The sequence below is a fragment of the Diospyros lotus genome, chromosome 2 (assembly GCF_014633365.1).
Source record: "Diospyros lotus cultivar Yz01 chromosome 2, ASM1463336v1, whole genome shotgun sequence".
NCBI classification, from domain to species: Eukaryota; Viridiplantae; Streptophyta; class Magnoliopsida; order Ericales; family Ebenaceae; genus Diospyros; species Diospyros lotus.
Genome location: NC_068339.1, coordinates 47194277 through 47212751, shown reverse-complemented (window position 1 = coordinate 47212751; position 18475 = coordinate 47194277). Strand labels below are relative to the sequence as shown.

The 18475-nt window shown below is 34.7% G+C and overlaps 1 protein-coding gene across 1 annotated transcript; it reads right to left on the bottom strand.

Annotated features, from left to right (window-relative positions):
* Window positions 1-2720: 2720 nt before the first annotated feature.
* Window positions 2721-3377, bottom strand: LOC127794851 (uncharacterized). The gene has a single exon (XM_052326108.1). It carries the CDS (start codon window positions 3375-3377, stop codon window positions 2721-2723), a length of 657 nt encoding a protein of 218 aa, XP_052182068.1.
* Window positions 3378-18475: the final 15098 nt, after the last annotated feature.

The window sequence follows — 18475 nt, the reverse complement described above, 5'->3', positions numbered from 1 at the left end:
GGATCTGTTGATCTGCATTAACTGGAAACTTTCGAACGATTGTGCAAGTGTCCTGACTTTTTGCAGGTATTGTCCCATAACCGGCTCTCTAGTCTCGTATTGCCCGTAGTATTGTTGGACAATCAATTGAGAATCACTATGCGCTACCAATTGCGCTACTTCAAGCTTTCGGGCTAACTTTAGACCGGCAATTAGCACCTCATACTCGGCCACATTGTTTGAGCTTGGAAAAGCAAATCTCAAAGAGTATTCAAGGGATTCTCCTTTTAGTGGGATAAGCACTACTCCAGCTCCACTCCCTTGTGAACTGGCGGCCCCATCTACGAACAATAGCCATTCTGTTCTGTTCTCTTCTTTGGGTTCTTTAAATGGAGTACATTCAATAATAAAATCTGCCAACGCTTGCCCTTTTATGACTTGTCTAGGCTGGAAGTGTATGTCATACTCGCTCAACTCAATGGACCATTTGGTGAGACAACCGGAACATTTAGGTTTTTGCAAGATGCTCCGCAGTGGTTGGTTCGTCAGTACGTTAATGGAATGGGCTTGGAAGTACGGGCTCAATTTTCTGGAGGCGTTTAGCAAGGCCAGCGCCACCTTTTCAGTGAAGGGATAACGTGTTTCTGGGCCTTGTAGAACCTTACTAACATAGTACACCGACCGGTCCACCGGTCCTTCCTTCTTAACCAGCACTGCACTTACCGCTTTGTCACTTACGCCCAGGTACGAATATAACGTTTCCCCAGTTTCGGGTTGGGTCAACAAAGGAACTTCTTTCAAGTATTCCTTTAATGCCTCAAACGACTTTTGACATTGCTCTGTCCACTCAAACTTTTTTCACGCCCTTAACGTCTGAAGAAACGGGAGTTCCTTTCGGCTGACTTGGAGAGGAAGCGTCCGAGAACCGCCATCCGGCCTATCAACCGCTGCACTTCCTTAATTGATGTTGGGGGTTCCATATCCAGTATCGCTTGAATTTTTTCGGGGTTCGCCTCTATTCCCTTTTGCGTGATCATATACCCTAGGAATTTTCCAGATTGAACTCCAAATGCACATTTTGCTGGGTTTAGGCGCATTTCGTATTGCCTAAAGACCTCGAGCACTTGTGCTAGCTTTTTTACGTGCGATTCCTTCTCCCGACTTTTTATGATCATATCATCAACATAGGCCTCCATGGTATCACCCAATAACTCTTTGAAGACTTTATTCACCATGCGCTGATAGGTGGCCCCTGCATTTTTGAGCCCGAAGGGCATAACTTGGTAACAATATATCCCTTTCTCTGTAATGAATGATGTTTTCTCCTGATCTAGAGGGTACATCATTATTTGGTGATACCCCGAGAAGGCATCTAGAAAACTCAACAATTGATACCCAGATGTTTCATCCATGAGACGGTCGATCCGAGGCAACGGGTAAGAGTCTTTAGGACACACCTTGTTGAGGTTAGTGAAGTCTATATACGCGCGCCATTTTCCATTGGGTTTTTTAACCATGACGACGTTTGCCAGCCATTCTGGGTACAAGACCTCTCGAATGAAACCTGTTTGTAGTAACTTATCAACTTCATCCTCTAATGCTGACAGTATATCAGGGGTAATATTCCTCTTTTTTTGTCGGACAGGCTTGAACTGAGGGTCCACATTCAGATGGTGACATATCACGTCTGGCTTGATCCCTGGCATGTCCTTTGGCGTCCAGGCGAAGACATCCAAGTTCTTTCTTAGGCACTCCATGATTTCTTCTTTTACCGATTTCAAAAGCTGTGTGCCAACATACGCCAACTTCTCGGGGTCTGTATCGCTTAAGTGTACCGCTTCTAACTCTTCCACTGGTTGGGGCTTGCGAGCAATCTCTTCTACCAAGGATTTGTGTATAGCTTTCTCAGCAATAGACAAAGTCTCTTCTGTCCTTTTTCCTTTTGTAGACGACACATAAGAGGACCTCGCCTTCCTCTGATCTCCACGAACTTGCCCCACTCCTGAGAGCTGGCGGAACTTCATTAATAGGTAGCAAGAGGACACTACAGCTCTCATATCGTTGAGGAGCGGTCGGCCTAAAATCATGTTATCTGCTGCCGAAAGGGCTTTGACCACCATAAAATTCGCCTGTTGGGTCACACTTTGAGGGTCGGCACCCAATGTGACTGGTAATTGAACAGATCCCGCCACTGGGACAGCTTCCCCAGTGAAGCTGTACAAGGGAGATGACACTCTTTTCAATCGATCAGGGGACATACGCATTTGCTCGAAACAATTCCAATAGATCAGATTGACAGAGCTGCCGCTATCCACCAAGATTCTACTGACATGGTGTTTGGCGACAATTGCAAAAATTACCATTGGATCGTCATGCGGGAGTATTATATCACCCCTATCAGCAGGGGTGAATGTGATGGGCTCCTCGTCTTCTCTTGCCTCCATCACTAAATTGACCTGGTAGGCTTGACGAGCGTAGGCTTTTCGAGAAGAAGAAGTATTCCCAACTAGAGTCTCACCCCCAGAGATGACATGAATGGCTTGATGTGTCGGCTCATTGTCGGGGGGGGGGGGGGGGGCCATAATTCTGTCTTCATTCTGCCGCAAATTTCGTCTATCTGGACCCTCAGGTCTTTCTTCCATTCTCTGCCGATCTCGGTTGTTTATTCCTTCAGTCCTTACGTACCTTTGCAAGTGCCCTTCCTGAATGAGTGCTTCAATCTGGTTTTTTAACTCCCTACACTAGTTAGTGGAGTGCCCTCGAATCCGGTGATATCTGCAGTATTCTTCTTGATTTCTCCCCATGGGACGGTCTGGCTTTTTCGGAAGCTGGAGAAGGCCCGACCCCTTTACTGCTGCCAGTATAGTTGACCGGGGTTGATTGAGCCTAGTGCAATGATGAAATTGTGGTCTAACCGTATCTGACCTCTTGGTTCGTTCTTTTCGCTGATTCAGTCCTTCTTCATTATCTCGCTCTTTTCTTTTCCTTTCTCCATCTTCATTCCCCCCTATTGTTCTCATCATTTCTGTGTGGAGTATGTAATTATTGGCTCTGACGAACAGGTCTGCTAAAGACTTCGGCGGGTCTAGAGACAATGATTCTTGCAAAGGGGGTAGTCGTGTTCCTTGGAACATAGCGGACACAGCCATTTCTATAGGCAAATTGCAAATCTCAAGCGTGGCATTCAGAAATCTGTCCACGTAGTGACGTAGGGTTTCCCTATGCCCTTGCCGAATGCTAAGAAGGTATGTTGTGTCTTTCTTCCTTTGACTATTAATAATGAATGCCTTTATGAACTCTGTTTTTAACTGCCTGAATGAAGAAATTGATGTTTCGGGTAAACCATTAAACCAGGCCCGAGCGTGCCCAGTTAAGGTTAAGGGGAATGCCCTACCCATTATCTCATCGTCTCATCCATGAAGCATCATTAAAGATTCATAATTTTGCATGTGATCATAGGGATCGTCTTTGCCTGAATAAAGGTTTATCTGGGGCATTTTGAACTTTCTTGGCAAAGGTTTCCCCATTACTTCTGCCACGAATGGTAGCTTTCCTCGGGATTGTTCCTCGGGAGCAGGTAATAACTTATTCTGTTGCAGTACCCGCTCTATCATTTTTTTCATGTCGGTTGTCTCTCGTGCACTAAATGCGATAGGGTTGTCATCAAGCCCATCTCTCTGTCTAGAATCCCGGTCTCTTTCCATAGGGGTGTTGGCTACCGTTTCAGAGTATCTTCCTCTTTGTGGACTTCGCCTTTCAGTCTTTCGATGATCAGTTGCTCCTCGTTTTTCTCGCTGTTGAGAGATTTGGCTATGAGCTCCTCTTAAAGGGGATCTTGGTGGATCGTTTCGAACATGGACATGTTGAGCATGGTTTTCCGGGCTCACTTCTCGGTAGGAGCCATCCCCCGATACCTCCTGACGTGTCCTGTGGGAGGGAACTGTCTCTGGCATAAACTTTCTTAATATCTCTGGGATTGTACCGTGAGGAACCAAATTTTGCAAGATGCCCGCCATTTCCCAAAGGGCTTGCATTCCTTTAGAATGTTACTGTCGTAGAGCCTCATACTCCGCCCAAGGAACGACAGATGGGACTTGTATCCCTGGGTAGGGTCCTGAGAGAACATGCGGGGTAGTTAGGGGCGGCACTTAAAGTTGCACCCCAATGGATGAGAGGGCTCTGGAAGAGGTTGCTGCTGGTGAGTGAGGGATGGTTGGCCCCCATGGGTGAGGGGTAGTTGGCTCTCATGAGCAGATGGATGTTGTTCTTCCGCTCGAGCGAGGGTCTCTCGTCGAGGTGGTTGGGCACCCCGGGAGAGGGTCTGACGATTACTTCGAGTTTGAGCCATAGTGAGGGAATAGTTCTGTAGCTTTTTGTTTGCGCTTCCCACAGACGACGCCAATTGTTGTAGCCTGGTAACAACATTGAATTTATAAAAAGGGAAACTGCAGATGGATGACCCTCCAATGAACTATTCGAGCGATGGGTGACCCTCTCGTGGTGTGTCTGAGCGATGGATGAGCCTTTTTTGCCAGGTTGAGAACAATGGGCAACCTGTTGGAAAAAAGAATCGATTAGGGACGCGGGCGAAGGTCCCCACGTGAACGCTCCGATGCTTAAATTAGATCACCGTAGGAGTAGAGTACTTGAGAGTAAGAATATAAATATGAGAGCCAGAGATTACCTACCAAATGAGAGAAAATGACCTCCTATTTATAGCGATAGGAGGGGCATCCATGTGTCACGCGCCCCGACCTTTGCGACAAGAATCTCGGAGGGGCATTGACCGAGTCTCACGGGAGTTGGTTTAAACAGATTATTTCGGAGGCGTCGGCTCAAGAATCGGGGGCACGTGGATGTCGGTGCGGCACCTTGGGTGACCCTCACTCGGGGGTATGCACGAGCGTGGGCAAGGAGAGCACGAGGGGCCGTGCGTGCAAGTGCACAGGGCCGAGTGTGGAAGGGGCCGTGCGAGAGGGCGAGCACGGGAGGCCGCACGCGTGAGTGGCCGCCCTCACGGGCGGCTGCGTGCGCTGATGGCTTCGCGCGCTGGCAGCCGCAAGCAGGGTGTGCGCGGCCGCTATCCGCAGGGGCGCGCAAGGCCGCTGGTGCTTAGGGGGGCGGGCGCGCGTTCAGCTGAGCCAGCCCCCCCCAAATGGGGTGCACTCGGGGGTACCTCACCCCCGAGTGACCCTCTCTCGGGGGAAGGACCGCGCGCGGCTGCCTTTGTGCAGGGGCGCGCGCGCAGCCGTGCGCACGCCCAACTGTGCCCGCGCTGCTGAGCACCCCCCCCAGAGGGGGCACTCGAGGGTGGCCCCTGTAGGCCAGGGGCGCGGCCCCCGCCAAGCAGCCGCGCGAGCGTGGGGTTGCACGCGCCTGGAGGGCTGCTCTAGGCGTGCACGCGCCCCTGGGTGGCCTCCTTTGGTCGCCCAGGCCGCCACGTGGCGCTTGCTTTGCTCTTTTCCTTTCAGTATCTTTACGCATAACAATAAGTTATATTACGTTTTAATATTTTATTCTCTAAATAATTCAATATATTTGTAATGGTACATGTGAGACACGTATAAATACATAAAATATATCATTATATATTAAGTAAATTGATCGCGCATTTTACGAATTTTAAAATTTTCATTTAGACACACCTCTAAATTTTATATTTTACCAAATCAATTCATAAACTTATTAAATTACCCATAACATCCTTTATATTACTAATAAAATTAAGTAAAATCATCATACACTATACAAATTTAGGCATTTCCTCTAAACACTCAGTTTAATTCAACATTCTTGCCAAATGAATCTTTAAACTTTATTAAAATGGTTATGACCCTATTTACATAAAGCTATTATAATTAAATTAATGTAAATTAATATTATTCATAATCTCTGTGACGTCCTGTCCCTACTATCGGGTGTCACCGTAATTCAAGATTACGTCAGTAAGTCCCACTTTGGAAGCCGGCTATGCTCTAACAACAGGGGGATAAAATGACGTGGGCGCCCTGGGTGGGGTCCAGGCTTCGTCGCCTTCCATCGAGAACTCAAGGTCTAAGACTCATTTGCAGCGGAATGACACTCAAGTCTCGAATCTGACCTATGCCTTATGAGCATATTAATAAACTGCAATTAGGGTATAACATAGTTTGCTCATACAAAGTACTCATTAAAAGCAATAAGTCCAATTAGAAAATACAAGCAGCGTTCAACACATCCACAAAATAATTACATGACAGACATAAGTTACTAGGTCGCATTCCTATCATGGGTTGTCATTCTCATCATTCAGTTGGTCTTCGAGATACACTGTCTTCCCTTTACCGGATTCCGAATTATCTGTATGGTTAGTGGGAAGGGTGAGTCATAGGACTCAGTAAAGGTAATATGCAATGCAGTAAATTATTCAGCATAACATCATAGATAAATATGAAGTGCAATATGCATGCAAGCATGTCCACCGCACCTATCTTAGGCTCTAAGTGGCCCCTAGTGGTTCCATCTATGACCCCGTCCTAGGATCTTCACGGTCAACAATCCACTGCCCTATGCCTAGTCACTTCCTCAATATCTTATGCAAGTCATGATAAAAGAAATTTACACGTAGAGCATATTAAACCATTACCTCGAGATACGTGTCGCCTGCTGATTCGTTAGTCATACCGTCAATGCGCCCAAAATCCCTTAACAAAATATTTAAACGTAATGTCAATAAACTAATTTAGCAACCCATAACTAAATTCACTTGGCTACCGAGTCCACTAGTTTAGCCAACTCATTAATTGACTAAATTAGTTAACTAAGTAACTAACTTACTAATTAATTGCTAATTAGCTAATTTAGGCAAATTATTTACCTCAAGATGACGAACCCTTATTTCTGGCTTTGCTTCTCTACATTCAATTTGCTTTCACTTCTCCACGGCCAACTTCCCTATTTATACTAGATTTCCATGAGCTATTACATAATTTATTTCATGGCCATCATTTGATAACCCACTACAGGCTACATCATTATTCAATTTTTAAAGGCCATCATTCTTTCAATTTCCAAGGCCATCACATAATTCATATTCTTTCAATTTCCAATGCCATCAATTGATAGCCCATTCAATGATACATTATCATTATTATTTTCTCAAGTTTCAAGAGCATTTGCATTATATAGTATACTAGTGCATCACCCGTGCGATACACGAATATCACAAGAAAAAATATGATCGTTAAAGCAGAAGTTACATAATTCAGTAGTTATAACAAATGAAAATCATAAAAAAGAAATAGAAAATAAACAAAATAATCATGTTACAATCGTGAGAAATGAACAAACATACAACAAAATTAGTTATTCAGTTATTCTGGAATATGTATGCCTTTTTTTATTTTCTGACCTTTTTTTATGCTTTTATTATGGTCTTTCTACTAACACATACGTGTGTATTTAACAAAAAATTGTATCCAACGTCTATAATATTCGTGACTCATTAGAGTGAGGTTAACGTCTACCATTTCTAACACAATATTTTCACTTTGATGCATGAAACACTAAAAATGTGACATGTCTTATTTTGAATTCTCAGTAGTAAGGTAGTTGATTACTCAGTATAAATGATGATTTCTCGATCCGTTTTATTAATTATTTGATTGAAAATATTTTTCGTTCGTTATTATTTCAATATTATGCATGTTATTAAACTATAGCTAAATTATGATAAATTCTTGAGCAATACATTGAAAAGAATAATTTGTGTAGTGAAAAAAAAAATGCAGATAAGAATGTACTTAGGAATGTTAGACACTCACTATAAATTAGTGGACTAAAAAAAATATACAAATAAATAGAAGTGAAAGAACATAAAAAATGAGCAAATACATAAGTGTGAATTAGTAAAAAGAAAAAAGAAAAAAATTAAATAATAAAAGAAAACAAAAAACATGTAGATCAAACAAATTGCCTAGATATAAATCTAGCAACAACCAAAATATTTAGAAATAAAAAATCAGCAAACAAAGTTTACCTTGCATGAGAAATTATAACAAAAGTCAATAAATAAATTTCAATAGCAATTAACAAAACAACCTCAAAAGTTTTATAGGAATAGGTTATAATAAAAAAAAAATTGTAATCCAAAACCAATCAAATAAACTTTTTTCAGTTATTTTCCTTCTTGATCATCGATTGAATCTTCTTAGTTGCATTAGTCAACAAATCGCCAATGAGAGCCTTTTTGGTAAAACATATTTTATAGTTTTTCAATGTATCTATAACTCACGACCCGACTTCAACAACGTAGTAACCTTATCATCAGATGAAGAAATCTAGAATATAATGTCATTAATTAGTACTTACATCATACATATTAGGAACCTCCAAACTTATTTTACAAATATAAACATTAAATTATGAAAATTGATGAAGCAAATTTTTCTCCTCAATTTTGGTATTTTCAATATTTTAATAAAGATCAGACTCTTGCTGTTGAGAAAGATGGGCATAACACGTTAGAACATGTTTTAGCAGATAGTCATTCTTAACACGTTATAAACCTTAAACACTATACTAACCTGACTTGCTTCTAGCATACACATGCACTTAGAGATCAAATTAGGGGTTAATTACCAACTTCATCACACTAAAAACTTCACTATGTTTGCAAATAAAGTTAAAAAATAAAATTATAACATTTAAGTTATATATAAAATTATAACATTTAAAATTATAAAAAATAAATTTAAATTAATTAAGCTATATAAAATAAAAATAATTTAAATAATCAATTAATTATATAAATGATAATAATCAAATTTTCAAAGTTGATTATCCATATATGACTTCACATATTCCTCACGTCAATCAATTACCACATTCAAGATAGGTCAAAATTTTAAGAAAGCAACAAAAAAAATAATATTAAAAAATCAAATTATAACTTTTAGTTATATATAAAATTCTAACATTTAAAATTATAAAAAATAAATTTAAATTAATTAAACTATATATAAAATAAAGATAATTTAATTAAATAATTAATTACATAAATGATAATAATCAAATTTTCAAAATTGATTATTCATACATGACTTCACATATTCCTCGTGACAATCAATTACCACATTCAAAACATGTCAAATTTTAAAAAATCAACAAAAAAAAGTTAAAAAATAAAATTATAATATTTAAGTTATATATAAAATTATAAAAAAAATTTAAATTAATTAAATTATATATATAAAATAAAGATAATTTAAATAATCAATTAATTATATAAATTATAATAATCAAATTTTCAAAATTGATTATCTATACATGATTTCACATCTTCTTCCTAACAATTAATTACCACATTCAAGACAAGTCAAAAAATTTAGAAAGCAATAAAAAAAAGGTTAAAAATGACTATTAATTGAAAAAATTAATGTTAGGATAACTTGTAAAAAGTTAAGTTATTAGACAAAATCTGTTTACATTGACATGATTTTACATATTGATTATTTATACATGCTGACAATCAATTATCACATTTAAGACAGGTCAAATTTTTAAGAAAGTAACAAAAAAAAGTTAAAAAATAAAATTATAATATTTAAGCTATATATAAAATTATAACATTTAAAATTATAAAAAAATAAATTTAAATTAATTAAACTATATAAATAAAAATAAAGATAATTTAAATAATAAATTAATATATAAATGATAATAATCAAAATTTTAAATTAATTATCCATATATGACTTCACATATTTCTCCTGCCAATAATAAAAATATAAAACATAATAAATTTTTTAAAAGAAATATGAGAACATATGATAAATATAAATAGCCTATACAGAATATTAATTTTGTCAAAATAACTTAAAGGACTTATTTAAAAAAATAAATTTAAATTAATTAAATGATATATATAAAGTAAAAATAATTTAAATAATTAATTAATTATATAAATTATAATAATCAAAGTTTCAAAATTGATTATCTATATATGATTTCACATCTTCTCCCTCGCAATTAATTACCATATTTAAGATAGGTCAAAAATTTTTGAAAGTAACAAAAAAATAAAGTTAAAAAATAACAATTAATTAAAAAACTTAATGCTAGAACTATTTTCAAACAATTAAGTTGTTACATAAAACTTGTTCACAACAAACCAGAAATACGATTAAAATTAATTGATTGAAAACCAAAAACACGATTAAACTAATTAAATAAATGATAATAATCAATTAAGTTATATATAAAATTATAACATTTAAAATTTTAAAAAATAAAATTAAATTAATTAAACTATAAAATTATATAAAGAAAGTAATAAAAAAATAAAGTTAAAAAAATAAAATTATAACATTTAAAATTTTAAAAAATAAATTTAAATTAAGTAAACTATATATAAAATAAAAATAATTTAAATAATTAATTAATTATTTAAATAACAATAATAATTTTTTGAAATTAATTATCCATACATATTTTACATATTTCTCTTGACAATCAATTACAACATTCAAGATATGTCAAATTTTTAAGAAAGTAATAAAAAAAATAAAGTTAAAAAATAAAATTATAATATTTAAGTTATATATAAAATTATAAAAAAATAAATTAATTAAACTATATATAAAAAATAAAAATAATTTAAATAATCAATTAATTATATAAATGATAATAATAAAAATTTCAAAATTAATTATCCATATATAACTTCACATATATTTCTGCTGTCAATAATAAAAATATAAAACATAATAAATTTTTTAAAAGAAATATGACAGTATATAATAAATATAAATAGGCTATACAAAATATTAATTTTGTCAAAATAACTTAAACGACTTATTTAAAATAATTAAATTTTACCTAAATAAATAATTTAACATAACCTACCAACTAATTATTTTTTAAAATTAAGTAATAACATAAACATATATAAGATTTGTAATTTTTTTGCATGATTTTGAAACTAATTAAGGGTTTTAAAATAAGTAGTGGTGGCTTTATTGAGAGATAATGAGAGATAAATTATGAAAAATAAAATAAAAATTAAATTTATTTTTAAAAAAATTTTACTTAACAGTTGATATTCGATGCTAATACTTGATATCTCAAAATTTCTCTTGATTTAAAAAAGTTTTATTTTTCTGTAATTTATTTTAATTAAAATTTTATATTAATATTTAAGAATTAATAATATAGATTATATCTTGTCTCTTCATATACCATGTTTACACATTCTTCAAGCACTTTTTAGCTAAAAAATATTATCTACAGATTCCAAAAACTACATATTTTCCACAAATCTAGACTTAATTAATGATTTACAAAAATTCTATTTCGGGTAAGAAAAAAAATAAACAAAACATAATAAAATATCAAAATAGAAATTGAAAATGGGCGGGAAAATGATTTGGCGACTATTTTGTTATAATATATATATAGATTATATAATATTCCTCAAATCAAGTGAACCCACTGAATTCACCCATAGACTTGGTCGTGCATAAACATATTATAAAACTTACTTGCACACCCATATACCATATACCTCACTGCACATATAATTTATTATATAATAAAAATTACATATAAATTCCCAAATTATATCCATACTATCACTTTAACCTTTCACATTACAATTACATCTTCAATATCAATTTTTATTTAGATTAAAATATCGAAATTCCAAGATTAATAAGTCAATATTTACTCGATAAAGGTCGATTTCGTCCGTACGCCTACACGGGATCTTTATTTCACCCGAAAATACTTTAGAGTTACCTCATTGGCAAAACTGAACCACCCCTAGGGTCCCCTCAGCTTCCCGGAGGCCCTTCCTAGTACCATTCAATACCAACATCCATTCGGACTTATACACAAATTATTTATATTTGATTTGACTGTTTCCAGCATCATTAGCCTCATCTCGAGATGTTCACCAATCTCATGCCCTCTTTCCTAGACATCCAAATCTTAAGACATTTCCTATCATCGATTCAACAATTTATAAATTTCCTCAAAATCTTACCTTAAAATCCATATACTAATTATTTTCAAAATGTTACCATCTCTATCCAATTTAAGTTAAATTCAGTTAATTTTGTATGAAATTTTGTAAAAATAAAATAATATAATTATTAAATGAAAAGTGGCTCTATGTAGTTAATTTTTTTAAATAACTAGGCGTTATTCCGTGCGATGCATAGGTTTTATTGTAAATATATAATAGTAATATTTGGGTTATATTTGTTTTAAATAGTGTTAGTATTATTTTCTTTAATACATTTTTGCTTGAAATATATTATAAATTTTGTTAGTTTTGTAGATTAGTATGAAATATTTGATGTTGTTTTATTCTTGTTCTTTAATATTTTTTTGTGTATAATATATATTATTATAAATTTCACTATCATACTTTGATGATTTGTTTTTTTTTTTTTTTGTAAGATTTTAATTAGATTTGTGAAAATAAATAGTATACTTTCAATTGGAAAAAAATACATTTAATAAACATAAAATAAATATAGTACAGTTGTAATTATTTTATTTTTTTGTTTATAATTAATTTTTAATATAGTACAATTGTTGTTTTAGTTATACAATTCAATATTTTCAAAGTAAATGTTGAAATTTAAAGGTTTATTATATTTTAATTGTAAGAAATTATAAATATTATAAGCAATAAGAAATATCATATATTTTTGTTACTCACTATGTGCAATTATAAAATAAAAAAATAAAATACAAAACTTAACACTATAGGTAATTTACTAACTGAATTAAAAATTTTCTTTTTAGGTATAAATTATAAAATATGTGCACATTATCTTAATATGTAACATATGGGTGCAAATAATGTATTTTAATGAGCAAAAGTCTATATAGAGGTATAAATAATATCTGCAAACTCATAAGTTATTAGATATTAACTTGAAAAATACTTGAGATTTACTCGATTCAAATTCAATTTTAAAATTATTAAAAATATTTTATTTGAGTTATTAAGTTGAGTCAAATTAAACCATATGTTTTTAGTATTTCACCGAATCGTGCTTGAGATTTATAAATAAAACTCAGGTTGAGTGGAGTTTTGAACTTTGTAATTACATTAAACTTGAATATGTTGCTATATCAACTCAACTCATATCAATTATAACCCTATTTCCATATATAAAAAAAAAAGGTAACCAAAGAGATCGTCACGTATTTATACATTTGGACTCGTATAATGAAATAGAAAATTACTGGACGATTAAGTATGTGTCTTAAAGCAACTTATATTTTGTTGTTAAAGTTTATCTGTATTATGCAAGCGATAGAATAAACATTAGCATAAAATCTAATGTGTTAGACAAAAATTATGTAGCACATATATTTGATGAAAATTAAATAAAATTCAAATAGAATAAAGAAAAAAGATAAAATAAGATAATTGTAGGGTCGTTGCTTGTTTCAATATTTCAAATGATTAGCAACACTAAACTAATATTCATATATACACATACATGTATAATTGACTTTAATTGCAATAAATATTAATATGAAGTGTTATTTAAATGTGTAAAGTTCAAGATACATCATTCAAATTTTGTTATTAAGTTAATTGTATTAAATTAATGGACAATTAAATGTATACTTTATATCAATATTTCAAATAGTTATATAGATGTAACTTAATTTAATAATAATAATAAATATTAGTGAATACGAAATATTACTTTGATGTGTAAAGTTAAAATAGAATAAAAAATTATTAGGTCATACTTTGTATCAATTTTTTAAATTGTTATATAGGTGCAACTTACTTTAATAGTAATAAATATTTATGAATAAGAAGTGTTAATTGAATATATAAAGTTTAAATGAAATACAAAATTATTAAACTTAATAATATAATATTAAATTATATTAGATAGATTAAATGTACGTACCTAAATACATTTAAAGAATGTAGATATAGTTAATTAATAAAATAATAATAATTAAATTATAGATAATTTTAAATTTTTAAAATTTATTAATTATCACAAAGTTAGAAAAATTTAATACTAATTTAGAAAAATATAAAATATTCACTTGTTACGATAAAATTAAAAAATAAAATATTCATATGTTAGATTGAATCTTAATATATTTAATACTAATTTAGAAAAATATAAAATATTCACTTGTTACGATAAAATTAAAAAAATAAAATATTCATATGTTAGATTGAATCTTAATATATATATCTATATAAAAAAGCAAGAAGATTTTTGAATTATATAACACAGATGTGAGGGGGATATTTTTTCAATGGTTGAGATGAGGTTTGAAGAATATCAATGGTTGAGATCAATTTATTTCTCCCCCCCAAAACCATCTCATCCTCCACACGCGCGCGCGCGCACACTTATACTCCTTCTCTGCCCACCACTGGTCATTTTTTCCTCCATTATCACGGTCCGCCTCATCACCCATCATCGTTGGAGATTGCAATGCTATGGCCCTCAACTTCGCAAGCACCATCAGCCATAGCTACGATGAGAATCGACCCATGGCCGAGAAAAATGACTCAACCGATCAGCCACATCGAACCCACTACGACGACCATTATCATGGCGAACACACGGGGAGAAAACGGCCACGGTGAACACAATGGGATGGGAAAGCTTTAAAATGATCAGCCATGGCAGACACCTAGCGAACATGGCAAACGACCTTTCATCTCTGACCGACCAACCAAGACAATGAAGAAGGCAATAGGTCGCGACTCATGAGGAAGGCCATGAAGAGAATACTCACAACAGATAACACCCACAAATCGCGCCCACAGAGACCCACGACGGAGAAGAAAAGACCCATCACGTGACCCATAACCGGCAACATCACCAAGCGAACAGCCACTGCCATGGCTGGATAACACCCACGTCTCCCATGTTTGCCGACGACGTCGAACGACCTCCTCCATATCTGTTTTCACGCTCTCGCCATTGACCCAACTTTTATGATATCTCTCTCTCTTACTCGGAGACCAAAATCAATGAACAGTACTCAAGAACATATTTTCAATGACAGAGAAAGTTGGGATTGGCCATTTCAAACACGAAACCAACGTTGAGGCAGGACCGATCGAAGAAGCTTTGGGCAACGACCATGGCGAATTGACCAACCAAGTATACCCACGCACCCGCGTGATCGGCGACGGCGAATGATGCCATGGCCGCCACTGCCACTGTCATTGTCGCCGCCTCTTCCCTTTTCTTTTCCAACTGCTTCTTCCCCCTTCTCTTTTTTAAAAATTTGTGATTTTAAAAAATTTAATTGAATATATTAAATTTATTATATTTTAAATGGGAAAGGGAATCAAAAATTGTGAAATTTGTTGGGTTTAAATGTAAGAAACTGGAATCTGGATTAGTATATATTTAATTATTGCAGATATGTATCTGGAGGTACCCTGGTGGATATGCATGCACAAGGCAGGTCTCGGGTTCGATTCTCTATGAGAGTAGGCTTGGGGCATGAAACGGTGTCCGCGCTGCCTTGCCGCGCCATGGTCTACTGCTGCTGCCACCACCTGCTACTCTCCAGGCATGTGAAATTGAAATGATGAAGTTTTCGGGTACGAAATAAAGGAATTCAATGGGCCTATTAGTAATAATAAAGAGAAAGCCAACTGTTGTGTGAAATAAGCTGCCAACATTTATGAGAGAAATGTGATCTTCCAAGACACTTGCGTGCATCACAGGATATGAAATAAATATACAAAAATGTTTAAAAATAATTATATTAGATGTTTATTTACTATTTACAAAGTATTTGTTAGGTAGTCAATTGTAAACCTTCAATTATCTCAAGAAGATGTTAAAAAAATTAAGTTGCGCTCTGTTTATTGTTTTTAAATTATTTTTGTTTTAAGTTTTTTAAAATAATAAAAATATATTTGTATACTTTTAAAAAAAATATTTTTAAAAATAAAAAAATTATAAAAAATCTAAATTATTTCACCCAAAATAACAGCTGATCCAAAATGCCAGAAAAGCTTGCATCTAAAATGCATTATCTTTTCACAAGAAGGATAGGGGGAGCGAGAGGGAGGTGGGGATTTCTTGGAGCAGTGAGATTGTCAGGGAGATTTGGGAGGGGGAACGTTTCTTGAAAATGTTCAGAAAAGGGAGAAAAAGTTTTGGGTAATCTGGCAAAATAGGTTTTGAAAATGTTCAAAATGTACGAGAGATACATTTTGATTCTATGACTGATATGAGTTTTGAACATTTATCAATGGCTGAGATCAAATACCCAACATGTTTTGTTTCCCCCAAAACCATCCCATCCTCCCTCACTTCATAGGCATCATAATCACTATTAGAGAGACAGGTGGGCAGACACACATGCAAATACAGTCACTTATCTTTCAGTTTTTTCTTTTAGCTCCCTCTTTACTTCAAAGGTCTCTTCCCACAGTCATAGCCACCGAGTTCTCTGCAGCCAACGCTCAAGTGGCTATAGAGTTGAAAGCCGAACAATGGAGTCGATTGTAGTGGCGACCGACAATCGATGATGGGTGAAAGAGAATTGGTTGCTATAATATTTTATTATAATGATGGGTGAAAGAGAATTGGTTGCTATAATATGTTATAAAATATTATACACAATAATATATATATATCTATATAATAAGCGAATATGGTTTTTGAAATTGAGAGACAAATGTGATGGGGATATTTTTTGGATGGTTGAGATCAATAAATGGTTGAGATCAATTCTTTTTCCCCTCCCAAAACCATCACATCTTCCCTCACCTCACGCACACACTCTGCCCAACCCGCTAACACACGCCCAACCTGCTAACACACCCACTCATCGCCTCTCTTTCTCCCTTTCTCTTTCTCTCTCTCACAGTCACCCACCCACGCCATCGTCGCCGCCCCACCAGCAGCTGTTCAATCGTTGTTGCCCCCCACCGCTCAGCCCTATCGCCGTCGCCCCCATCGGCCATACTGCCTTTCCCAATTTGAAAACAACTGCTGGAAGCAATCGATAGAGGCTTGCAGCGATGGACGACAAAGACGTTTAGTTAACGAAGGAGAAGCTATATGAGGTCGTTGGCAGCAGCGGTCAACAAAAAACAGAGGAGGAAGCAGAGTAGGGGGGCCAATGATTAAGAAATCATGGCGGTCGATGGCGCTCGATGCTGACCGACGAGTGAGTTGTAGGAAGAAGACTGAGCAGCCACGATGCATGAGGGCTTGATAGAGAAGAATAATGGACCTAGAGTGATGGCTATCGAAAGCGGCGGACGGGAGTGATGAGGAGGGCAACGATTCAAATGGCGACGGTGGTTGGACGTGGTTGACAATGGTTGTCGCCCCCACCTGGCTGGCCACAGTGCTGTCGCCCCCCGCCAACATTGCTCGGACCACCTTCGCCCCCCCCGGCCACCACTCCTACAGTAAGTTGCCTTTTCTTTTCTTACAGTGTATTTCTTTAAGATGGAGTTAGAGATTCTGAAATTCGCTTTCGTGTCATCTTCAAATCGATTTATATATATGTGTGGCTTGACTTTATTGAGGTTATTTGGATTCAAATTTGGGTTGATGGAGTTATAGTGAAGGATGTGAAATAGAGGTGAGGACGACGATTGTGTTGACCTCTGTGTGTATATATATCTCACTATGTGTGTATGCCTGAAGCTCATTGTGTGTGTGTATTACTCACTATGTATATTTCATTGCGTGATGCTCACTGTGTTTGTGTATTACTCACTGTGCACATGTAATATATGATTCAATTTGATTATGTTTGAATTATTTCAGGGATTGGTTAAATTAATATATCAAGATTTATAATATATATTGGTATATATTGATAGTTCAAATAATATATATTTCTGTAGTCCCTGATTCAATTTTATTCATAATATATTATAAATTAAAATTAACTTATATATATTTCTGTAGTCTTAAAAATTATTAATTAAATGTAGCACGTAAATTCTTAATCAAATTTAAGAGATCATACAAAAAATTAGAATGAGTATGACACTGATATACATGATGCTCTTAATTCTAAATTTTTTTATATTTAATTTATAATTTTAATGTTGATTTTTTTGTTATCTTTATTTCATGTAATATAATTTTAGTTTTAATTAAATTTATATTCTGATACTCTTAATTTTAAATAACTAAAAACAATCTCTTTATAAAATAAAAAAATAAATACAAAAATAACACTCATAATTTATGTAGGACGATTTCTTTATTTTTTGATTTTAAATTTAAAATTATGTTTAAACTAAAATTATTATTATTATACCTTAATAACATCAAGCCCAATTTTCCCAAAGCCCACTTAACAGTGTGTGAGAATATGTATATGTCTGCATGTGTATGTGTGTGTGTTTGCGACCATGAAGGGGGGAAGCGACCATCAACGGTGCGAATGAGCGGCCATCAATGGTAGTGGGCATGGGAGGGGGGTGGCAGACACCATGGCTGCTGGGGAGGGGGGGAGAGGG